General features: G+C 49.5%; 1 protein-coding gene across 4 annotated transcripts; it reads right to left on the bottom strand.

Annotated features, from left to right (window-relative positions):
• Positions 1-1267: 1267 nt before the first annotated feature.
• Positions 1268-24014, bottom strand: LOC125505995 (ras-related protein RABF1-like). Of its 4 annotated transcripts, XM_048670883.1 has the most exons (8): positions 23814-24014; positions 23434-23481; positions 21556-21629; positions 21320-21403; positions 21115-21209; positions 20824-20899; positions 1527-1616; positions 1268-1432 (listed from the first exon to the last, which is right to left on the bottom strand). In XM_048670883.1, exons 1-8 carry the CDS (start codon positions 23836-23838, stop codon positions 1283-1285), a joined length of 642 nt encoding a protein of 213 aa, XP_048526840.1. In that variant the 5' UTR covers positions 23839-24014; the 3' UTR covers positions 1268-1282. The 4 variants fall into 4 exon arrangements, 1 of the variants encoding a protein (XP_048526840.1); XR_007282570.1 differs by lacking the exons at positions 1268-1432; positions 1527-1616; positions 23434-23481 and adding exons at positions 15929-16133; positions 23517-23696 and having other exon boundaries at positions 20824-20929; positions 23785-24014; XR_007282568.1 differs by lacking the exons at positions 1268-1432; positions 1527-1616; positions 23434-23481 and adding exons at positions 15929-16133; positions 23517-23696 and having other exon boundaries at positions 20824-20929.
• Between the last annotated feature and the right edge of the window lie 1880 nt (positions 24015-25894).

Below are 25894 nucleotides of genomic sequence, written 5' to 3'. Positions count from 1 at the left end.
TCAATGAAAAAGCATGCATGAAGTGTATTAATTTTCCAGCCTTAGCACCAACAACAATGATTTTCAATGCAACCAATGAAATGGCTGCATGCATGCACCTTTCCAAAGCGAGGCCTTATAAAAAGGGACATACTTGTGATGCTGAGAGGCCTAATAAACCTGGACGGAGGGAGTAGTACTAGTAGTAATCTTAATCATCCACAACAGTGACAGCAATGAACCCTTCCAGTACACTACAGTCAATGGCGGCTCAACAGGCGAGTCAAACCGAACCTAAAAACAATGCACTGCATTGATAAGATGTTTCAGTCTCAACCATATTAAGATACTTACTGAACATCCATGCGTTAGAGCACGGCCCTAAGCTTCATTTAACTTACCCGTGCTGGGAGCAGATTACCTCCACCATTTCGGCACAGTTAGAGCAATGGACAAGCTTTACATGAGCTACGTTTCCAAAAACAATGATCGCAGGGATACAGATGGCCTGACCTGCCATGTTGAAACAGCCACAAATGTTCGTTCAGGCGTTTCTACTCATATTGTGCATTACACAATCACCCAGGCTGTTTACAAACACAGACCGATGTTAATCAGGACGGCGGTGTAGGCCTCGGCAGCCTCTTGGCAATTTCCTGTCATCAAGTAAAATACAGTGTGCTTAACATGATTTTTTACTGATACCTCTACTGTTTAGGGGAACAGCACAACAGTAGGATGTGGGGGAAGTCGAGCTTCGAAAACATGCCCTGGCCATATAACATGTAATAAAACCGGCATTTTTTCACAAATAAGAACATGACGAATGGTGGTTGGACTAGGAGAGTCTAGATGTTTTGAACAAAAAACACAAGGTTTTCTCCAAAGAAAAGTAACATAGAAAATATTTCAGAATTCCATCATTTTCAGTTTATGCACACAGGCCAATCAGCATATCAATTAGTACTCCCTAGTGACCTAAAACGTCTTATAAAAGTTTAGAGAGGGAGTAATAAACATGCATTGATCTTCTCTGTCACAAGCACTTTTGCGTCACTCAACAAAAAACTGATTTTTCTTCAGTTAAAGAAAAAACTGATGAACAGAGCCGCCCAGGGCAGCCAAGGCCTGCAACCCTGGCTTGTGACCAAAAGCCCAGCTAATTTTAGGGTAACAAGTGAATGTTTAGAAAATGGGAAAAGGCCCAGCCCGTACCAATCTCTTGTCTAGCCATGGACGTGGCCCAACTCTGGGTACACCCCTGAATAGAGCTTAGGTAAATCTAATGTTTTTGTGACGTTTGTCACCAACTCTCTCTACGTGCAAAAGCAAATTGCTTGCTATAATCTAGGATCTTGATACATACCTCGAATAGTTGGTTTATATTATCAGCCGTTTTCGCCGATGTCTCAACGAAAAACATATTGTGCATGTCCGCGTGCTCCTGTGCTTCCTTCAGAGAGCAAAGCATATATGGTTCAAAATCTCCTTATAATTCATTCAGCATCAATATCCCAAGACACATTCTCCCAGAAAATTATGCACACCTGAGAAGACACAGTGCGTTTTTCATGTAGGTCAGCCTTATTTCCTACCAAAGCCATGATCATATCCTGGCTACCGTGTTTCTGAAGTTCCTGAAGAAAGAAAGAAAAAGATTATTTAACAACATCATTAAGAAATGAAAGATGAAGGAGGACAGATCATTCAACTTTACTCTTGTGACGCCCAGATATTTAAGCTACAGTAACCCTCTACTACTGATGCTACGTCACCAAGATTACTAATGTTAATCTCGCGTTGATTCAAACCGATTCAAAATTCAATTTTAAAACAAAGTGAAATAATTAAAAAAATTCGAAAGTCAAAACTAAAAAGTTCTAGCTGTAGAAAATAATTCATATGTAATTGTGGTGAATAAACCACATTCCTATAAAATATTTAAGTGCTCTAAAATAAAGAAAACAGCAACACAAACAAGTAATTAAATGCCTTTTTGTGATTAATAAAATTTTAAACTATTTTATTTTGGAGTTCAACTTTTGTGGCAGTGGAATACATTGGAATACTAATCTAGGTACAACTTTTGTATTTTATAAAACATGAACTGGTAACTAATAAAAAACAGGAAACAGAAAACAACCCCTCCCCCCACTGGGCCAACTGGCCCAGCTAGCAGACCTTGCCCAGCCCAACCGGGTCACCTCCCTCCTCGCTACAGGAGCGGAGACAGGGCGTGGCGCCCATCGACCGGCGCCACTGCCGACGACGCCCACGCGCCTCCCATCTGACGGTCCGCGGAGGGGATAAGGCCGCACCAAGCCCCCCTCTCCCTGAGGAACCCTAGCGCGCCCCAATCCCCGCCCCCACGCTCTCTCTCCCTCCCGAGCTCGTCCGCCTGTTGTTGTCGCCGTGTCGTCGCCGTTGTCGTAGCCTCGACCACTCCCCTGCCAAGCCTTTGTATCCAGAAGACGCAGGCCATCGTCCTCAACCCCAAAGTGGACTGCCTCGACCCGGATCGACAAGACGGCGCAGCATCCGTTGATCCCCTCCGTCGACAACCGCTTATGTTCGTCTTCGATTCGCCCATCTTCGAGCAGCTCCGGCATCCCCGAGTCCTCCTTGAGCTCCGATGTGAGCTCCACTTCCTCCCCTGCATCTTCTTAAGCTCGTCCGAGCTCCCGCGTACGCATATGCGTACGTGCATACTAGCTGATGTTGCTCGTGCCGCCGCCTACTATCGATATGCTCCGCTTGCTACCACCGCTCCCGCTACCGCGCTCGCTTGCCGCCTCGTCGCTGACTGCTGCTGCGTGCCTGCCGCCTGACGTTGCCCGCTACCGCCCCGCGCCCCTGCTGTCCACCCCGCGGCCCCGCGCGTTGCCTCGCCGATGCGCTGTCGCTGCAGTCGGCCGCACCCGCGCACACCTGCACTCGCCTACTGCTCGCCCCCAGCGCCCTTGCCCCTGCTCGCCGACCGCGCCGGCCAGCGCCGCGTGCAGCCGCTGCTGCTTGGCCACGGCCACTGCTACTTGCCGCTGCTACTTTCCCCTGCGGCCGCTGCTACTTTCCCCTGCGGCTGCTCACACATCTTGGCCACGCCATGGCCATGTGCGTGTGTGTTCTTGTGCGTGATGTACAGCCACACAATGGATGGGCCATCCCAGATTAGATTAGGGGCCTATTTGTTGATTAGCTCTAAGCCTAGCACAAAACACCCTCTGTTAGTCCCCACCACTAAATAAACCCTAGTTAAAATTATGTGCAAATGACACGTGGGACCCATGCACTATTTTAATGGATAATGTTTAACTAGCTAAGTCAATGACAACCGGGTCCCAACTGACACTATTGACCAGTCAAAACTTGACTGTTGACTTTGACCGGGGCCCCTGTCGTGGTATTTCTCACGGGGGGCTTGCGAGTCGACAGATGCCACAAGGGCTTAGTGTGTGGGTAAGACTGCTGCTGATAGGCCCGGGAGCGGGTATGCGAGTAGCACGCGGTGGTTTACCCAGCTTCGGAGCTCTCCGTAGAGATAATACTCCTACTGCTGCATGTCTGAGTGTATCTATCTGGGGTGTACATCGGGCAGTACAAAGTGCTCCTGGAGCTGTATCTGGGATCAGTGACCAGTGCATCTGATCTGGTATATGCCTATTCGAGGCATGCTAGTGGCCGGCCATGTATGGCCATGGCTTGTGGCCGTGAGTGTGTGTGTGTCCATCCGTCCGTGTCTGGATGGATGTGTGCTTGCTAGCTTATATAGGCATGGTGGTAGCTTACTACCTAAGCTAGGTAGTGGCGTGGGGGGCAAGTGGGCATGGGGCACCATGCCCAGGTTCATGATGTGCATGTCTCTTTGTCCCTGGTGCACTTTATAAAACAGTGCCCAGGGACAGATACACTGTAGATGATATCGTCACTCTACGGTTGTCTCGTCTAAGGTATGGCCGTCTCGTCGGTGTCTTGTTGATGTTGCTTCGGGCTGCAGTCGGCAGCCGGCTGGTTGGTGCAGTCGGCAGTCGGCAGTCGGCCGGGCAGAGTAGTCGGACGGGGAGCCGGCAGGAGCGGCCGGACAGTCGGACTGAGGGGCTTTGCTAGCCCCGATGTCTTGAAATATCGTCTTGCTGTCCTCGGGGTACCCGTGGTCGATTACTCCGACAATAGCCCCCAAGCCTCCGGGCAACTTGGCAAAGTTGGGCGGAGGTTTTTTGGTGAGTGTTCATGGAAATTGTCAAGAAAAAAGACAAAGTTAGTCCATGCAGATATATCAAATGTTTGCTTTTAGCATTGCAAGTTTTATGCGGAGGGTGCCGACTCGGTTTCGTCCGAGCCCCCTTAATCTTTTTCGTGTTCCCTCCGCTTTTTGGCTTGTGCTCTTGCTTGCCGAACAGCCGCTCTGCGGTCTGTGGCTAAGAGTGGGCCGCGAAGTGGAGTGTACAGTACTCAGAGTCTAGGAGCAGATTCAACCGAGTAGATACTTGTAAAGGAAAACGGCCGGGTCGCCCGAACGTTTTTCTTCCCGGGCGTTTTTCGCGTGGGTGGCCTCCAGCGTTCACTCTTGCTAGTCGGACAGCCGCTCTGCGGTCTGTGACTAAGAGTGGGCCTTTGGTACCGCGCACGGTACTAAGCTGTCTGCGGGAACTAACGTCTCAGGCCAAGCGGCCAGCCCTCGGGCCAACTCTGGCTGGCGCCGGGGCGAACAGTGATGCTACTGTCATAAAAAATGCGGAGATAGCACCCGAGCATCGCTCGGGGTTATCCGTGCTTGCGTGATGCAAAAATATGCGGGCAAGGAGCTCACATTGATTTTCGTGTAGTCGCGGTCGTCGGAGACAGCCAGCGCGACTCGGCGCTCGCGGAGCGCGTCGGCGCACCCGCTGGGTGCAGCCTTCGAGCCCCCGGGTGCTCGAAGGGGGGGTCCCGGCCGGTCAGGCTCGATCGGCCAGGCGGCGAGGCGTCTTGCAGCGCCTTTTTCTTCTTTTCCTCTTCTGCCGGCTGCTGGCAGCCGGACAGAACTTTTCTCTTGTCTGCAATTTTCGCGGGGGCGCGCCAGCGCACCCGCTGGGTGTAGCCCCCCAGATTCCGGACGACTGCTGAGCAGTCGGGCCGGATCTTCCGGCGACTACTTTGTCTTTTTCTCTCTCACGGGGGCGCGTCAACGCACCCGCTGGGTGTAGCCCTCGAGATTCGGGCCTACTGTTGAGCAGTCGGGCCGGATCTCCCGGCGACTACTTTGTCTTCTTCTTCGCGGGAGCGCGTCAGCGCACCCGCTGGGTGTAGCCCCCGAGATTCGGGCCGACCGCTGAGCAGTCGGGCCGGATCTCCCAGCGACTACTTTGTCTTCTCTCTCGCGGGGGCGCGTCAGCGCACCCGCTGGGTGTAGCCCCCGAGATTCGGCCGACTGCTGAGCAGTCGGGCCGGATCTTCCGGCAACTACCTTGTCTTCTTTCTCGCGGGGGCGCGTCAGCGCACCCGCCGGGTGTAGCCCCCGAGATTCGGGCCGACTGCTGAGCAGTCGGGCCGGATCTCCCGGCAACTACTTTGTCTTCTTTTTTTTCGCTGCCTGAGCAGTCGGCAGGAGCGGGACGCTGCGGAGGCCGGCTGGCACGCCAAGCCGGCGGCCGGGTCGCGGTGCGGCAGCGGAGTCGTCGGGTCGGGTCGGAGGCGGAGCCGGCCGAGTCGCGCAGACACGTGGAGCCGGCCAGCGCTGGGCGGCAAGCCGGCAGGCGAGCGGGTGCCGGCGAGGAGCGGCACGGGGCGGACCCGGCGAGACGACTAGGGAGGCCGGATGCCGGGTGGCGGGACGAGCCGCAGTCGGATGGCGGGAGCCTGCCAGGGCGCCCAGAAGACGGCGCAACCAAGCGGAGTTGCTGGGGCAGGCGACGTCGCGGAGGAGCACGCGGCCGGGCTCACATAGCCGGTGGGGGACTGCAGGCGCACGCGCCATGCGCGGAAGGCCAGCGCGGCAGGCGGCCAGGGCAGAGGGATGCCGGCTCTTTCTTGTTTGCACTCGGCCCTGACTTTTCTCTTTCTTTCATTCTTTTTCTCTTCGAAGAAGACGGCAGCAGCAAGCAGCGGGGGCCGGCTGGTGCGCGCCGGGTGCCGGCGGACTCGAGACGAGGCGGCGCAGGGGAGCCGGCCCGGGCCGGTGCTGGATGCGGAGGCCGGGTCGCCAGAGCCGGCGCAGGCGGGCGCGGCGGGCAGAAGTCGGCGCGGAGCCAGCAGGCGGCCAGGCGGCACAGCCGGCAGGCCGGGTTCGGATTCGGCTGGGGACGGCAGTGTGAAGCGCGGATACGCCGGCAAGGCGCGGGCGTAGCGGCGGGGCCTGCAGCTGCGGGGCGGAGTGGCAGGGCCAAGCCAACGCGAGCGCGTACGGGAGGCGGCCGAGCGTGGTGGAGGCCGGGGTGCCGGCAGCCGGCCTGCGCGAAGCCGGCCTGCGCGAAGCCGGCAGATGGTCGGAACGGTGCGGGCAGAGCGGCGACTTGCACGGGGATGGCCGGGGCCGAGACCTGGTGCAGCTGGAGGCCGGCGAGCTGGACGCGCGGGTGCCGGAGCAGAAGGATGGGGCGACACAGGCGGAGGCCCGGACAGCGCGGAGCCGGCAGCAGCAGGGACGCGACCGGGGCCGGCTGCAGCGGTGAGCAGGCGGCCACGGGCGGAGTCAACCCGACGCAGCCGGGTGGGCGCAGTCGCGGGCGACGGGCGCGGGAGCCGGCTGCGGACGTGGAGCACCCGGTCACGATCCGAGGCGGAGAGGAGCGGAGGCCGGCCCAGGGCAGCGGCAGCCGGCGCAGCCGGATCCGGAGTCGGCAGCAGCGCGGGTCAAGCGGCACGGGCGCGCAGGCGCGCAGCCGGAGGAGAGCTCGAGCGCGCGGGACTCTGGGCGGCGAGTGCGCGGAGACGGGGAGGAGCTCGAGCTCCTGGGCACCGCGGGAGGTGCGGACGGGTGGTGCGGCTCCACGGGCGCACAGGAGGAGGGCCCGGGGTTGGAGCAGCGTGCGGCCACGGCTGGAAGCAGCGGAGCAGCCGCGGGAGGCTTGGGGCGGAGCAGGGCGTGGCCCGGTGGGCAGCTGCGGCGACGGGGAGCAGCTCGGGGCCGAGCTCGCGCGGAGGAGCCGACCAACGCGCATCGGCGTGGAAGTCTTGCATCCAGCCAATGTACAGATAGTGCACATGGCCATTGCATGGGTAGTATGTGTGTAGTGGTATGGCCAATGGTTTGACCTTTGTTGACTAGCATCTAACTAGCTTGCAAAGATGGTGTGTGGAGGAGCGAACGCGCGTGTCGGCCGGAGCAAGGCGCTGCGCGGAGGAAAGCAGACGCGATCGGCGAGGGGACGATCATGGCCGACCGAAGCTAGGCCCCGCGTGCGGCGCGCGCGCGGACGGACGGCCGGCGCTGCGTTGGTGATGACGAAGATGGCGAAGCCGACGGCGAGGGCGCGCCGTCCCGCACGGCCGCTCCGGGGGCGGGTCGAAGTCGAGCCCCTGAGCGCTACCGGAGAGACGGCGCGACGCCGCAGCGGAGGCGATGAAGAAAAAAGGGTCCCGCCCGGACAGCGAAACCAGCAGCAGCGTGGTAGCGTAGTAGTAGTACCGCCCCACGGTGGGCGCCAACTGTCGTGGTATTTCTCACGGGGGGATTGCGAGTCGACAGATGCCACAAGGGCTTAGTGTGTGGGTAAGACTGCTGCTGATAGGCCCGGGAGCGGGTATGCGAGTAGCACGCGGTGGTTTACCCAGCTTCGGAGCTCTCCGTAGAGATAATACTCCTACTGCTGCATGTTTGAGTGTATCTATCTGGGATGTACATCGGGCAGTACAAAGTGCTCCTGGAGCTATATCTGGGATAAGTGACCAGTGCATCTGATCTGGTATATGCCTATTCGAGGCATGCTAGTAGCCGGCCATGTATGGCCATGGCTTGTGGCCGTGAGTGTGTGTGTCCATCCGTCCGTGTCTGGATGGATATGTGCTTGCTAGCTTATATAGGCATGGTGGTAGCTTACTACCTAAGCTAGGTAGTGGCGTGGGGGGCAAGTGGGCATGGGGCACCATGCCCAGGTTCATGATGTGCATGTCTTTTTGTCCCTGGTGCACTTTATAAAACAGTGCCCAGGGACAGATACACTGTAGATGATATCGTCACTCTACGGTTGTCTCGTCTAAGGTATGGCCGTCTCGTCGGTGTCTTGTCGATGTCGCTTTGGGCTGCAGTCGGCAGCCGGCTGGTTGGTGCAGTCGGCAGCCAGCCGGGCAGAGCAGTCGGACGGGGAGCCGGCAGGAGCGGCCGGACAGTCGGACTGAGGGGCTTTGCTAGCCCCGATATCTTGAAATATCGTCTTGCCGTCCTCGGGGTACCCGTGGTCGATTACTCCGACAGCCCCACTTGTCTGCCTTTGGAGGGTACTGACCTGTGTGTACTTAGCATATTAGCCATTTAGTATTTCGTATTAAAAATAAACATAGAAAATTCAAAAAATGATTAAAACATTGAAAATTAATATAAAATAATCGGTAACTCGGATGGAAAAACTTTATACATGAAAGATGCTTAGAACGACGAGACGAATCCAAATACGCAGCCCGTTTGTCCGCCACACATCCCTAGCATAACAAACAAGCAACATTTCCCCTCCGGTGTATCTGTCTGAAAACGCAAAACACCGGTAATACTTCCCGGATGTTTCCCCCCTACGCCGGTATCACCTATCCCTGCGTTACATCACCCCTAGCACAACGTATTGCCGCGTCTTGCTTTGTGTTACATTTGATTGCTCTGTTATTTATTGTGTTCCCCCTTCGTTACTTATTTCCGGTAGACTCTTGAGACCGCTGCCGATGTCCATGTGTTCGACTACATTGAAGACGACCCCTCTCTCTTGTCAGAGCAACCAGGCAAGCCCCCCCTTGATCACCAGATATCGCCTACTCTCCTTTATACTACTTGCATTAGAGTAGTGTAGCATGTTACTACTTTTCGTTAATCCTATCCTGATGCATAGCCTGTCATTGTTGCTACAATTGTTGATACCTTACGTGCAATCCTAAATGCTTAGTATAGGATGCTAGTTTAATCATCAGTGGCCATACATTCTTGTCCGTCTGCCATGCTATACTATCGGGCCGTGATCACTCGGGAGTTGATCACGGGTATATACTTATATACATAATATATGATACTTGTGGTGACTAAAGACGGGTCGGCTCGTAGGAGTACCCGCGAGTGATCCACGGATTGGGTCCGAAAGGACGTTTGTCCCGACGACCCTCTGAGTGGATCTTTGTGGCGAAGCGACAGGGCAGGTTGAGACCACCTAGAAGAGAGGTGGGCCTGGCCCTGGTCGGCGTTCGCGGTTATTTCAAAATAACACGTTTAACGAGATCTTGGTATTTGATCTGAGTCTGGCTACTGGCCTATACGCACTAACCATCTACGCGGGGACAGTTATGGGCACTCGACGTCGTGGTACCAGTCGAAGCCTTCGTGACGTCAGTGACTGAGCGGCGCGTGCCGGATTGGAACGTAAGCCTACTCTTGTATTAAGGGGGCTAGTTCTGCTTCCGACCGCGTTCGCAACATGCAGGTGTGCAAAGGGCGATGGGCCCAGACCCCTGCGCCATAGGATTTAGACCGGCGTGCTGACCTCTCTGTTGTGCCTAGGTAGGGTTGCGACGTGTTGATCTTCCGAGGCCGGGCATGACCCAGGAAAGTGTGTCCGGCCAAATGGGATCGCGCGTGTTGGGTTATGTGGTGCACCCCTGCAGGGAAGTTAATCTATTCGAATAGCCGTGATCTTCGGTAACATGACGACTTGGAGTTGTACCTTGACCTTATGACAACTAGAACCGGATATTTAATAAAACACACCCTTCCAAGTGTCAGATACAACCGGTGGTCGCTCTCTCACAGGGCGACGAGGGGAGGATCATCGGTTAGGATTATGCTATGCGATGCTACTTGGTGAACTTGCCATCTACTCTCTTCTCCTGCTGCAAGATGGAGGTTACCAGAAGCATAGTCTTCGATAAGACTAGCTATCCCCCTCTTATTCCGGCATTCTGCAGTTCAGTCCACATATGATACCCTTATTCCCTTTGATACCAATGCATACATATGTAGTGTAGCTCCTTGCTTGCGAGTACTTTGGATGAGTACTCACGGTTGCTTTCTCCCTCTTTTCCCCTTTCCCTTCTACCTGGTTGTCGCAACCAGACGTTGGAGCCCAGGAGCCAGACGCCACCGTCGTCGACGACTACTACTACTCGGGAGGAGCCTACTACTACGTGCAGCCTGCTGACGGCGACCAGGAGTAGTTAGGAGGATCCCAGGCAGGAGGCCTGCGCCTTTTTCGATCTGTATCCCCGTTTGTGCTAGCCTTCTTAAGGCAAACTTGTTTAACTTGTCTGTACTCAGATATTGTTGCTTCCGCTGACTCGTCTATGATCGAGCTCTTGTATGACTTATTTTATTTGTAGAGTTGTGTTGTGATATCTTCCCGTGAGTCCCTGATCTTGATCGTACGCGTTTGCGTGTATGATTAGTGTACGGTCGAATTGGGGGTGTCACAAGTTGGTATCAGAGCCGACTGCCTGTAGGAATCCTCCTTCCATGCTCCTTGGCCGAAGTCGAGTCTAGTCATTGAAAAACTTTTACTAACATGGATGTGTGGCTTACGGGCCCACGTCATTATTAGGTGGTATTAGGATCTTTTACTCCTTGTCTATATTTGGGACTCTGATCTCTCTTCTATTCGGGCTAAATGAATATTGCTAAATCTAACACTAGGATCTCGTTATCACTTTCACTCGGAGAGCCCCTTATTACTGATGATCGTCTGCTGCATGTGAAGACCCTGAAGATACTCTCCGCTATTAACCCGGGAACTTGTGTTCATCGCGTTTGCAATTCCCCTTCCACCGTCAACCCTTATGATAACTACTTGCAGTTGTTATTCCTACATTCATTCCCAATTGGTCTTGTTATTACAAGATACACCAAAATACTCGTCGTTGTTTCGATAATCCTTTAAGTTTACTGCCTTGCTATTCTTTGTCACCTGAATACCCCTATGGATAATTCTCGCACTTATCGAGTATCAGCTCATCCCCCAATTGTGCATGTGTTTCACAATGGTCTTCGAAATACTATTCGATCCTCCAAAAATCCTTAGTAGCTTATTGCTCTGCAATATTTGTCTGCTTGCATTATGGATGCTTTCCATATGTCTGGCAATATTCGTCGGTATCCTTAGACACCGTCATTTTGATCCTATTGATTCAACATGAGTGCGAATGCACGCAATCATCAGTTGATCCTTTCAAATTATCTTTCTGGCTCAGACGTCATTTTTGAACATGAGCTGGTTCTCGCCAATCATATTGTCGTCAAATTGTGCCCCTAAGACTATTCAACCTATCCATCCTTGATCAGAGCGTCTACTTCTGATCCTTCGATTTGGATTCATAATTCCTTTGCATTTATGCTTCGAATTATTCAGATGATTCTATAACCTGATGCATTTGCATTCTTTCCTTTTCTGGTTGGGCACCGATACTCACATCAGATCCTTTGTGGACCGTCAAGTCCTTTGTTGGATTATTATCCGACAGCGTCCTTCATATTCAAGAAGCATGTGAGCTTTTCCTCGGATACATAATGCCTTTGGTAAATTGTATCCTCTGCTTTATCAAGCATGCTCTACTATCGAGCTTGTGTTATTATTCTTGAAATTTGTGGTATATACTCCTAAGATGCCCCGATGGGTTGAACCTATGCCTTCCCCAAACGGTATGAACCCGAAAGTTTTCGCGAGTCATACTCTTCTGTTGTTTCGCCAGATATAATTTCTACACTACAGCCTCATCAAAAGCTAGAAGTAAAATGAAAGGTTATGCATTGAAGAAGTGGGAGTCGACCTTGAGCCTTTGCGTTCATGCCCATGGACCCATTGTGGAACTTTTCATCGAAGCTTCTTGTAAATGATAATAATCCCCTTATTATAAGTTCGTCCTGTATCTATGTTTGGTCCCTTGCAATCATGGTTCCAACCATATTTTCTCCTTAATACCATTTCTCGGACAAGTTGAAGTACTTGTCCTGTGCAGATCATTGCACCTGTCCAACCTTTACTTTTATCTACTGTCGAGTATTGCACTATGATATCTTGATAATGTCATGGAACTGCATAACTTCTTATGAGTTCTTCATTAACTGTTATATCTCACTGATTCCAATTTTTCTGGGATCTGGGTTGTCGTCAACCGAGAACACCGATATGTGAATCGATTCCGCATTTCGGTTTGATAACCCTATTAATTTCGTTGCTTATGAGTTTAATAATGCTTCAAGTCATTCCTAGCCTGATCGGCTATACCATTATTGGGCTAATTTTTAACTGTGCTACCTGGTCCTTCTTCATGGAGAACAAATTTCGACAGTGAGCTAATCTTACGTCGATCTTCATTGTCATATCATTTCTCCTTGAATAGCAAACTTGATTTCGAGTTTTTTTTCATACCCATGGTTCTGATAACTTTCGCTTCACCCTTCCTTTTGCTTGATGTCATCGATGATCGATTATATCCTCATGAAACCCCTCGACAAGTGTGTCGTGATCACCATCAACATTTTGACCCCTTTCAAGATATCAATTGAATTCATGATGATAAGTGCCATCCTTGTCCCATGGTAATTTGAGTTACCATCAACAACATCTTTACCTTCCTTTCATCACTAACTTGTTCATGTTATGGATGCAACTTGCTATCCAGCTCGTATTATATTCTACCTTGAAGTATTACTGCATTTTTGTCAAGGATGTTGTGAGAATTTCACCACCTCTTGAGAATTCTTGTATCAGTGATACTTCACCATCACCATTCTTTTCTTGGTCCCCGTGTTGTTCCTAACAGGAATACCGACAGATGGACTAGTAATTTTAAAAAACTTTTAGCAGCCTTATTACTTTGAAGTTAATGGTCAACATTTCATTCTTAGACCATTGGTTATCGAATCGCCATTCTGACATTGTTTATGCTACCTAAGTCCGTATTTCGGGTGCACCATCAACCAATGTTTAATCGTGTATGTTTTCCTCGAGCATACATCATTATATCATTTGATCTGACAAAAAGCTATCTCCTTGTTCACATAATTGTGGAAATCCATTTTTTGAAAATCTCACTGAGTTGTCGCTGAGTTCATCAGCCACCTCTTCATCCTCTCCTTGGTCTTAATGATGAACTCTTGTTTCGGAACTCGCTTCCATGGTACATCCCCCGAGAATCTTACAATGTCGTCTCGTCAATTGTGTTGCACCTTTTCTTCTCAGACATCCTGAGTCTGAGGCATCATGGCACCAATCAGATCTGAATCTCGGTCAGATATGATGATTGGGACATATTTCCAATAGTTATAACAACGGGTCTTTATATGACCCGGTAAGATGATGTCATGCCTAGCACACCTGGCCGGAGGCCCTATTGTTATAGTTTCCTTTTCAGCAAGGCTATCCATTCTTCTGTGAGGAAACTGGAAGACTTATTCTATGAGTTGTTCCTGATGGATCCTTTGTGTATCCAAAGTCTGATCTCTACCCAGTGACCATGCCAATGCTATCTCGAAGCATGTCTGTAGTACTTCGATTTTCGATAAGAACATTTGAAGCACAATACTAAAGTTTATCCATCAATTATCCAAACACCGTTGTATGGGTAATGTCAAGAAGTTTCTCTCCCCTTACCTATAGAGTTTTCTACGTTGTATCCTGTCATAGATATCATGCTCTGCTTGTGCTTGGGAAGGATATACCACTGAATGTGTTTAAACACATTTTTTCCTTTCCATTGTTCTGTTTGATCTGATAATCATATTTTCCTTTCCATTATTTTATTTAATATTTCTTGTGATCTATATGATCTAAGCAGTAATAATTCACTGCTTATGTAAACACCTTGGTGTACTACTCTATCATAAGACCCTGTTACTATTGTTGATAACATTCCGGTAGCCACCGATGGACGAGAACCTTGCCTATTTGATAGAGGCTAAGGTGTCCCGATGTTTCGATGAGATGGTGGCTATCGTTTTCTGTGGGAGTTGACCTTGACGATCCGACTACGAACGTGCGAGACGTCGCGCCTTAGCAATCGCTAAACCAACTTCCGAGGGTTATTGACCACGCCGGAGCACGATCAACCTGACCACGAGGGTCTGTTTCCTGCGAGCAAACGAAGAACAAGCAAGAAACTGAGATTGCAATCGGGATATTGCGAATATAAGATGAAAGCTTTATTGATCAAGGTGGGGTTCTGTGACGTCTTGGCCTGGTCGTTGGACACAAACGAAGTACGCGAAGTTGCAGCTATGGCGAACTTTTAATCTAAACAAAACCCAAAGTCTAAACGACGCCCTAAGGGCTGTATATATGGAGGAAGAGGGGGGGGGGGAATTTCGTGGCCCTTGAGGGTGGGGTCCGAAACCAACCCTAACTCTTGTTTCCCCACACATACGGACTCTAAAAATAGCCTATACTTAAGTATTTCGAAATTACATGGGCCTGGCCCATTAATAAGGTGACGCGGCACCTAGAATAGCCTATGGACGAATATTATGAAGTGGCATCTTGTATATTTCGTCCAAGGCTTCATGCACTCCTTATGGCGGCTTCAAAGTCCTGAAATCATCACTTGTAACTCCGTTCTTGATCCCCTTGCGCATGCCATCAACTCCATGCGTGTTCTTGCTCCAATGTTCATCCTTCTTCAAGCTAGGCCCTTCATTTGTAAGCAAAACAAATGTATCCAATTTAGGCAGCATCATAATCTCATGAACATTAGAATCATTACCAAGAAACAAAAGTACTTGATAATTTAATTGGCGTGCGCGAGCTCTAGTAATTGGTCCAGTATATGTAACAGTAGGGGCTGTGGGTGTAACAATGGTATTGATGTCCTCATCATCCTCCCCTTCTTGAAATGAAGTCGTCCTCGACGGAAGCGCATCTTCCTCACCCAAATAAGGCTTCAAATCTGCAATGTTAAAAGTGGGACTAACCCCAAAATCTACATGTAGCTCAAGTTTATATGCATTATCATTTATTTTCTCTAACATCTTAAAAGGACCATCAGCACGTGGCATTAGCTTTGATTTGCGCAGATTAGGAAATCTATCTTTACGCAAATCTAACCAAACAAGATCTCCAGGCGCAAACACAACATGTTTTCTACCCTTATCTCTAGCAAGTTTATATTTAGCATTCATACGCTCAATGTTTTCCTTAGTTAACTCATGCATTTTTAAAATCAATTCAAAACGTTCTTTAGCATCAAAATTAACCTTCTCTGAAGATGGAAGAGGCAACAAATCAATAGGTGCACGAGGTAGGAAACCATACACAATTTCAAAAGGGCACATCTTAGTAGTAGAATGCAATGAACGATTATAAGCAAATTCAATATGAGGCAAGCATTCTTCCCACATTTTTTTTATTCTTCAAAACAGCCCTAAGCATAGTAGACAATGTTCTATTGACTACTTCAATTTGTCCATCAGTTTGGAGGTGACAAGTAGTACTAAAAAGCAGCTTAGTCCCCAACTTAGCCCATAAACATCTCCAAAAGTGGCTAAGAAATTTAGTATCACGATCTGAAACAATAGTATTTGGCACACCATGTAAGCGAATAATTTCACGAAAGAACAAATCAGCAACATTAACATCATCATCGCTTTTATGACATGGTATAAAGTGTGCCATTTTCGAGAACCTATCCACGACAACAAATATGCTATCCCTCCCCTTCTTTGTTCGAGGTAAACCTAAAACAAAGTCCATAGATATATCCTCCCAAGGAACACTAGGTACAGGCAAAGGCATATATAAACCATGAGGATTGAGTCATGACTTAGCTCTTTGACATGTAGTGTAGCGAGCAACAAAACGCTCAACATCCCGTCTCATCTTTGGCCAAAAGAAATGTGTAGCAAGTATTCTATATGTTCAGCTCGAAAGATAATCTTATGTTCATTCATGGGTTAACCCCAGATTGTTTCCCTCATAAGCATGTTGTCGTAGCCGAGCTGCCCCCTTACCTATTCGTAAGTACGTTGGAGTTCCTGAAGAAAAGGACGACTTCACCATGATGACCTGAAGCAGAGAAATGAAGACGTCAATGTAATGGATCGACCTCTTCAAGAAGAGCAACCAAGACCGAGAAGATTCGTTAGAATTTCGTAACCAAGCCTTTCCCCCTTAGTCCCCCTCTTAAATCTCGGGACGAGATTTCTTGTAGTGGAGAATTGTGACGCCCAGATATTTAAGCTATAGTAACCCTCTACTACTGATGCCACGTCACCAAGATTACTAATGTTAATCTCACGTTGATTCAAACCGATTCAAAATTCAACTTTAAAACAAAGTGAAATAATTAAAAAAATTCAAAAGTCAAAACTAAAAAGTTCTAGCTGTAGCAAATAATTCATATGTAATTGTGGTGAATAAACCACATTCCTATAAAATATTTAAGTGCTTTAAAATAAATAAAACAGCAACATAAACAAGTAATTAAATGCCTTTTTGTGATTAATAAAATTTTAAACTATTTTATTTTGGAGTTCAACTTTTGTGGCAGTGGAATACATTGGAATACTAATCTAGGTACAACTTTTGTATTTTATAAAACAAATGAACTGGTAACTAATAAAAAACATGAAACAGAAAACAACCCCTCCCCCCACTGGGCCAACCGGCCCAGCTAGCAGACCTTGCCCAGCCCAACCGGGTCACCTCCCTCCTCGCTACAGGAGCGGAGACAGGGCGTGGCGCCCATCGACCGGCGCCACTGCCGACGACGCCCACGCGCCTCCCATCTGACGGTCCGCGGAGGGGATAAGGCCGCACCAAGCCCCCCTCTCCCTGAGGAACCCTAGCGCGCCCCAATCCCCGCCCCCACGCTCTCTCTCCCTCCCGAGCTCGTCCGCCTGTTGTTGTCGCCGTGTCGTCGCCGTTGTCGTGGCCTCGACCACTCCCCTGCCAAGCCTTTGTATCCAGAAGACGCAGGCCATCGTCCTCAACCCCGAAGTGGACTGCCTCTTCCCGGATCGACAAGACGGCGCCGCATCCGTCGATCCCCTCCGTCGACAACCGCTTCTGTTCGTCTTCGATTCGCCCATCTTCGAGCAGCTCCGGCATCCCCGAGTCCTCCTTGAGCTCCGATGTGAGCTCCACTCCTCCCCTGCATCTTCTTAAGCTCGTCCGAGCTCCCGCGTACGCGTACGCGTACGTGCATACTAGCTGATGTTGCTCCTGCCGCCGCCTACTATCGATATGCTCCGCTTGCTACCACCGCTCCCGCTACCGCGCTCGCTTGCCGCCTCGTCGCTGACTGCTGCTGCGTGCCTACCGCCTGACGTTGCCCGCTACCGCCCCGCGCCCCTGCTGTCCACCCGGCGGCCCCGCGCGTTGCCTCGCCGATGCGTTGTCGCTGCAGTCGGCCGCACCCGCGCACACCTGCACTCGCCTGCTGCTCGCCCCCAGCGCCCTTGCCCCTGCTCGCCGACCGCGCCGGCCAGCGCCGCGTGCAGCCGCTGCTGCTTGGCCACGGCCACTGCTACTTGCCGCTGCTACTTTCCCCTGTGGCCGCTGCTACTTTCCCCTGCGGCTGCTCACACATCTTGGCCACGCCATGGCCATGTGCGTGTGTGTTCTTGTGCGTGATGTACAGCCACACAATGGATGGGCCATCCCAGATTAGATTAGGAGCCTATTTGTTGATTAGCTCTAAGCCTAGCACAAAACACCCTCTGTTAGTCCCCACCACTAAAAAAACCCTAGTTAAAATTATGTGCAAATGACACGTGGGACCCATGCACTATTTTAATGGATAAGGTTTAACTAGCTAAGTCAATGACAACCGGGTCCCAACTGACACTATTGATCAGTCAAAACTTGACTGTTGACTTTGACCGGGGCCCCACTTGTCTGCCTTTGGAGGGTACTGACCTGTGTGTACTTAGCATATTAGCCATTTAGTATTTCGTATTAAAAATAAATATAGAAAATTCAAAAAATGATTAAAACGTTGAAAATTAATATAAAATAATCGGTAACTCGGATGGAAAAACTTTATACATGAAAGATGCTTAGAACGACAAGACGAATCCAAATACGCAGCCCGTTCGTCCGCCACACATCCCTAACATAGCAAACAAGCAACATTTCCCCTCCGATGTATCTGTCCAAAAACGCAAAACACCGGGAATACTTCCCGGATGTTTCCCCCCTTGGCCGGTATCACCTATCCCTGCGTTACATCACCCCTAGCACAACGTATTGCCGCGTCTTGCTTTGTGTTACATTTGATTGCTCTGTTATTTATTGTGTTCCCCCTTCGTTACTTATTTCCGGTAGACTCTTGAGACCGTTGCCGATGTCCATGTGTTCGACTACATTGAAGACGACCCCTCTCTCTTGTCAGAGCAACCAGGCAAGCCCCCCCTTGATCACCAGATATCGCCTACTCTCCTTTATACTGCTTGCATTAGAGTAGTGTAGCATGTTACTACTTTTCGTTAATCCTATCCTGATGCATAGCCTGTCATTGTTGCTACAATTGTTGATACCTTACGTGCAATCCTAAATGCTTAGTATAGGATGCTAGTTTAATCATCAGTGGCCATACTTTCTTGTCCGTCTGCCATGCTATACCATCGGGCCGTGATCACTCGGGAGTTGATCACGGGTATATACTTATATACATAATATATGATACTTGTGGTGACTAAAGACGGGTCGGCTCGTAGGAGTACCCGCGAGTGATCCACGGATTGGGTCCGAAAGGACGTTTGTCCCGACGGCCCTCTGAGTGGATCTTTGTGGCGAAGCGACAGGGCAGGTTGAGACCACCTAGGAGAGAGGTGGGCCTAGCCCTGGTCGGCGTTCGCGGTTATTTCAAAATAACACGTTTAACGAGATCTTGGTATTTGATCTGAGTCTGGCTACTGGCCTATACGCACTAACCATCTACGCGGGGACAGTTATGGGCACTCGACGTCGTGGTACCAGTCGAAGCCTTCATGACGTCAGCGACTGAGCGGCGCGCGCCGGATTGGAACGTAAGCCTGCTCTTGTATTAAGGGGGCTAGTTCTGCTTCCGACCGCGTTCGCAACGTGCAGGTGTGCAAAGGGCGATGGGCCCAGACCCCTGCGCCATAGGATTTAGACCGGCGTGTTGACCTCTCTGTTGTGCCTAGTAGGGTTGCGACGTGTTGATCTTCCGAGGCCGGGCATGACCCAGGAAAGTGTGTCCGGCCAAATGGGATCGCGCGTGTTGGGTTATGTGGTGCACCCCTACAGGGAAGTTAATCTATTCGAATAGCCATGATCTTCGGTAACATGACGACTTGGAGTTGTACCTTGACCTTATGACAACTAGAACCGGATATTTAATAAAACACACCCTTCCAAGTGTCAGATACAACCGGTGATCGCTCTTTCACAGGGCGACGAGGGGAGGATCATCGGTTAGGATTATGCTATGCGATGCTACTTGGTGAACTTACCATCTACTCTCTTCTCCTGCTGCAAGATGGAGGTTACCAGAAGCGTAGTCTTTGATAAGACTAGCTATCCCCCTCTTATTCCGGCATTCTGCAGTTCAGTCCACATATGATACCCTTATTCCCTTTGATACCAATGCATACATATGTAGTGTAGCTCCTTGCTTGCGAGTACTTTGGATGAGTACTCACGGTTGCTTTCTCCCTCTTTTCCCCTTTTCCTTCTACCTGGTTGTCGCAACCAGACGTTGGAGCCCAGGAGCCAGACGCCACCGTCAACGACGACTACTACTACTCGGGAGGAGCCAACTACTACGTGCAGCCCGCTGACGGCGACCAGGAGTAGTTAGGAGGATCCCAGGCAGGAGGCCTGCACCTCTTTCGATCTGTATCCCCGTTTGTGCTAGCCTTCTTAAGGCAAACTTGTTTAACTTGTCTGTACTCAGATATTGTTGCTTTCGCTGACTCGTCTATGATCGAGCTCTTGTATTCGAGCCTACGAGGCCCCTGGCTTGTAATATGATGCTTATATGACTTATTTTATTTGTAGAGTTGTGTTGTGATATCTTCCCGTGAGTCCCTGATCTTGAACGTACACGTTTGCGTGTATGATTAGTGTACGGTCAAATTGGGGGTGTCACAACTCTAGTAACTGCAAAACTACTAATCAAACAGTTGGCCCTGAATAAAAAAAAGTAACAGAACATGTGCAGAATTGAACAGTGATCACTTGGGCTGCATTTGTCACGACTTACAAGGCTGCTCATTTGTAATTGTTTAGATGAGCTTGCATACTAAACGTAACCTTAGGCATGTTTGGTTGGGGAACCAAATGGATTGGACTGCGTGGTATGCTGCTGCATATTTATAATCACTTTATACAATGAGATTGGCTATAAGGTTGGCTATTAGATTAGTCCTTTTCTCCACCTTCTCTCTTTCTCTTTTCCTCCATATTTACTATGTTTGCCATGGAGCACATGTAGAGGTGGGCTTTTGGATGAGAGCCGACACCCCTCATTTCTTTCTTCTCTCTCTCCTCCACATAGACAAAAGTGGTAACATAAGCAGGCTATAAGACCCTTATTATACTTGCTCTAATGGAAACCTAACAGATTGACTGTTTAGAAAAATGCCATGGCAAAATAAAAATCTAGTATAACAAGTTAGAAGCAGAAAGGTAAATCCAACCAAAATACATAAAAGGACACATTACAAAAGCGTAAGAGTGACTTTGGTAGCTTGTTGCATGGCAGAGCGGAAGGGAAAAGATGGTATACCTTCACCCAATATTGTGCTTTGATGAATGATTCTGCACTTGTTATGTCATAGACAACGATTGCAGCACCAGCTCCCCTGTAGTACAGAGGTGCTAATGCAGCATACCTGAAATTGGTCTGTTGTCATGACTTCTTGTGTGGTAAGAAAAGCATCTTAAACGCTTGCAGATAACATAAATCAGCTAAGCAGAATGTATGTGAAAGTAAAAGATGGTACAGTAATTTTATACTAGAAATCAGTGCAAAGATGTACTATAGCCTATAGGTATGATTTAACCACAGAATGTGTACCTCTCCTGGCCAGCAGTGTCCCATATTTCAAACTTCACTGTTGTGGAGTCCTCCAATGCCAATGTTTGTGACAGAAATGATGCACCAATAGTTACCTAAATCCATCGTAGTTAAATAAGATGAAAGAAATACTGTATGTAGAAAGCGACAAGGGAAATCATTCCTAGTGTTCAGAAAGTTGGACAAAATTGGGTAGTTGTTTCACCTTTGATGTGGGGTCAAACTGACCACGGACAAAGCGAAGAACAATGCAGCTTTTCCCAACACCAGAATCTCCCAGTAAAACCAACTACACAATAGTGAAAATGGAATCAACAGGCATAGTTTCTTATTTTAATTCAACTTGATGTTAACAAAGGAGATGCAAAATACTGCAAGGACATAAACTTTGAACTAACAACGAACAAATAAATAATCTAAAGAGGATAGCATATAGCAGACCTTCACTTTCAAATTCTTTGAGTCAGTTGCAGAGTTCTCGTTGTTGATATTGCCCAAGCCTCCAGTACTGTTTGCTGAATAAAAAGACCATTTATGCATCAGCATGAGAAAAAAAAAATGTCCGCTTGCAAGCAGAGTCAAATGGAAAGAGTGAATTCTGGACACATATGACGGACCACAGAATGAAACAACCCATAAATATACATAGCAAACACAACTGAAGAGCTAATTAATGTTGGATGCTACATTCAAGCAGCTCTAGCAGAATATTTTTTAAAGTAGCTATAGCAAATTAACTGAACTTGTCAATACTAGGTGAAAGAATGCTACACTTTAGAACATAAAATAAAAAAGTATGAAATACTCCGAAATCTCCCTAACAGCATGTTTCATACTCCCTCTGTCCCAAAATAAGTGTCTCAAGCTTAGTACAACTTTGTACCAGAGTTAGTACAAAGCTGAGACACTTATTTTGGGACGGAGGGAGTACAAAATATCTTACAGTTTACATGTGGCTCAAAGTGGTAAAATAAACGCCCAAGCATCCTTCTTCACACACTAGTCTTCTTATCCTAAGCATGAGCCTAGATCACAATAAGTACAGGCATATCCCATTTCATGGTATGTTTGACAACTAATTTCCTTCTTTTTTAAGAAAAAATTGAATAGATTCCTTTCTGGGTAATATTAAAAAAAGGTGTAAAGTAGATGAAATCATGAGATTTTATTTCTCGGTTTACTACTGACTGGGGTTGGATGTGGTCTATCAATGAACATCAAGAGACTGGATACAAATTTGCAGGTTGAAGCCAGATTCTGTGTTCATACTTTACATACTATTACAGAACGCAGTGAACGAATATTTGGAACTTGTGATCAAATATCCAAATCCAATCAATCAATGTGCCTTCAGGGTTAGCACTATTACAGGTGTCTGTTAGACCTTGCCAGACAGGTGCACTTGATGCAATCTTTGACCCCTAGCTCTCCCAGGCCACCCCCAGGCTAAGGCATTTCAAATTGTAGGAGTCAAAGGACATAACCTTGACAAACATCAAATGATCCGAACTCCCAAGAGACGGCTGTACTCGGAAGGGAGCTGACTCAGTGCCCCTCCATCATCAACATGTAGATATTCCTTTTGTAGATAATTTTACCCTTCAGACCCTGACTTATTCTGTTTGGGGGTATATTAATTCTTCTTGTGAGAGAAGCCCTGTAAATACCACTTTTACATGTTGTCATTTGTAATAATTATTGTATCAATCTCACCAAATTTGGTATTCTTGGAGAACCCGTCACTAGGACATACACATCCCTTTTTAAGTAATACAGCGCCCTTTATCGAAAAAGAACGTACACATCACCCTCACCCCCTCGGGGACTCCTTCGCGAGCTTACATACATGTATCAATGAGACTAAGGTACTCCCTCCGATCTTACTTGTCGCTCAAACGGATGTATCTAGCACTGAAATATGTCTAGATACATCCTTTTGGGTGAGAAGTAATATGAATCGGATGGAGTACCAATTTAGGAACCCAAATCTATACATAACCCACAAAATGCAGATGTCTACACATTTTGTGTCATTGCTCCCACAATAGCATGATCACTCAACCGCAATAACTAGTGTTTCATCCTACATGTTTGGTGAGAAGCAATTCTACATTATCAACATTCAGGATGCAGTGGTAATCCAAAAGCTACCAAAAACATAACTAGTTGTGAGTATATCTGCCTAGCAATCTAACTCTATTTATCATCGCGGAAATTCATAATTTCGCATCTACATGACCACCTAGTGCCAGTGTACTAATTGCAGCTGAGAACTGACCAACCTAAAAAGATTAAACTTTCCCCAACACAAACTCTAACCTACTCCACGATCATGAATGCAGTCCCTTATGTTATATGGAACAGAATCTAAGAAATCTAAGAAATCACATACACATGCTTACCAAATACAGTACGAACCAAACACCTCAACAATTAAGCAACTTGCTACCGGGCCGCCGTCGCTAGTCCCCGCCAAGATTTACCCCCAAACAACACCAGCATTGACCTGCCTCCTGAGCCGTTAATCGAAAGGCTAAAGTCGCCCCATCTTAATCCATCCCGTAGGGCAACATCCTACTGACCTGAGATTTCGATACTCCAGCTTCCATATGCAGCGCGACAGAGGAATAAAAAGGATACGAGGGCCAAGTAGGGAAAGTAAGATGTCACCTTGGCCTGTTGGTGAGAAGGAGGCCAACCTGGCAGAGAAGACGAACAGCCCATGGCCGGCGTAGTGGCGCCGGAAGCAGATCAAGGCGGCGGTCAGCGGTAGTCTGCCGTCGAAGTGGGGTTCGTTTTTGCTAGCTTGCAACTTTTTTTGGCTGTGCCTGTGCGTCGGTCGCTACCCGTCACGCGCGGTTCAGCGGATGGTCTAGTTTTTCTTTCTCTTTTTTGATGGAAAGGCCTTCACGGTCGAAAATTTAAGGGTGAACATGGTTTTATCTTGGGGCTACTACAAATCAGCCGGATCATCCGCCTAGGTAGACGTCCGATCAGTGTGCTGGTGGCCGTTGGATCACAACAACGGCACGGCAGCTCAACACAGCAGCGCCATTGCACCTATGGCAGAGCTCCACCGCTCCAACGCAGCGCCGATAGCGTCCAACGAGCTCCATTGCAGACCCGGCGGGCTTCAACGCAGCACTGACAGCTCCGGCAAAGCTTCATTGCAACTCTGGGTAACTCCGGCGAGCTCCATTGCAACTCCGGCGTAGCTCCAATGCAACACCGATAGCTCCACGCGAAGCTCTATTGCAACTCTGGCCGAGCTCCATTGCAGCCTCGCCGGAGCTCCAACGGTACACCCGGCTCAGACGAAGCTCCACTGCAACTCCGGCGAAGCTCCATTGCAACCCTGGCAGCCAGTGATGAGCGCTGCATCGCAACAACAATTACCCTGCACCGCCGCGCCCCCATCCGGCGTGCCGCATCAGGAGCCGCCGGCGAGCAGCTGGTGAGCATTGCGTCTCAGGGCCAATTGATCCCCTGCACCATGGCGCTCACACCATGAGTAGCTATATCGCAAGCACTGGGATTCTCCGGCGAGCAGCTGCGTCGGAAGCACCAGGATTCGCCGGTGGCCAGCTGCGTCGCAAGCACCGGGATTCGCCGGCGAGCAGCCGCCTCTCCCCTTCGTGTTGCGTCGCCTCCATGGGGTTGCAGCACCGCAGCTGGTGGCGCGCGGGGCTTCACGGCTCTTCAATAAGCCGCGAGATACAGCAGATGGTGCGCCGTGGCTCCTCCTGGTTTGCCTCTATGGAGTTGCTGCTGTTTGCGTCGCCATGGGAGCATCTCTCTAACGAACAGAGACGGGGAGGAGGGAAAAGGAGTGGGGAATAACGTGTGGGGAAGAGAGAGCAAGAAGAGATAAGGTCGCGGCTGGTGGAAAGCGGTGGATGGGCCCAGGGCACGTGTCAAGCAGCGCGGGGGGTTTATCTTTCTCTGTTATCATCCGGTTGATTTCAAACGTTTTCCTTTATCTTTCCCTACTAATAAAGCAGGTATCGCTTCTGGTCGTACGTCATTAGCAATTTTGCAAAAAAGTCCCTTTATTTCTGTAAATTCAACCGCAGTCCCCTTTTAAGTGGCTGAAGTAAGAAAACGTTTCGTTTTTACATAAAAGACCCTGAATTTTCGGGTATTCAACCCGCGGTCCTTTTTTCATCGTCGGCAGGCTACCTGGATCGAGTCAACGCTGCTGCTCGAGCGACTGGCGGCGGCGCGGCTGCTCGATGAATGGCGGCGGTGGCCAGAGCTTGCAGGGGTCGGATCCATGCGTGGAAGGTGTTGGGGAGGCGGATCCAGAGGTGGGCGGCGAGGCGGGAGCTCACCGGAGCCGGGCGATGGAGGGATCCGGCGCGATGGCGTGAAGTCCTTGCAGGCGGAGGTGGGTCTTCATGGCTGGTAGGCAGAGCTCCGTAGGTATTGCCCCTTGCCCCTCTTTTCAGCTTGTTCTCTCTCTCTCATGGTGAGCGCCGACGACAGGGAACGGGTAGTGCCCAGGGTGGAGCTTGGCGAGTGTGGATGGGGGCAACGCGTACGTCGAGCACCCGCACAGGCTTGCCGAAGAGTGTACAACATGGCAGGAAGATTGTGTGGGAGGACAATCGGCAGGGAGGCAGGAGAATGAGCACGGAGTGGTGCTGGCGGATCTCTGCCCTGACCTGGGTTGAGCAGCTGCACCGGGACAGACACATGCAGCCGTTCGAGCTCTGGTGAGGGGGTGGCGGGGCCATGTCGTGTGCCAGGCAAGGTTGAGGATGCCTGGGCCGCTGGTGAT

The sequence above is a fragment of the Triticum urartu genome, chromosome 1, assembly GCF_003073215.2.
Source record: "Triticum urartu cultivar G1812 chromosome 1, Tu2.1, whole genome shotgun sequence".
Classification (NCBI taxonomy): Eukaryota; Viridiplantae; Streptophyta; class Magnoliopsida; order Poales; family Poaceae; genus Triticum; species Triticum urartu.
Note: the sequence above shows the minus strand (reverse complement) of the source record. Positions and strands in the feature narration are given on the sequence as shown.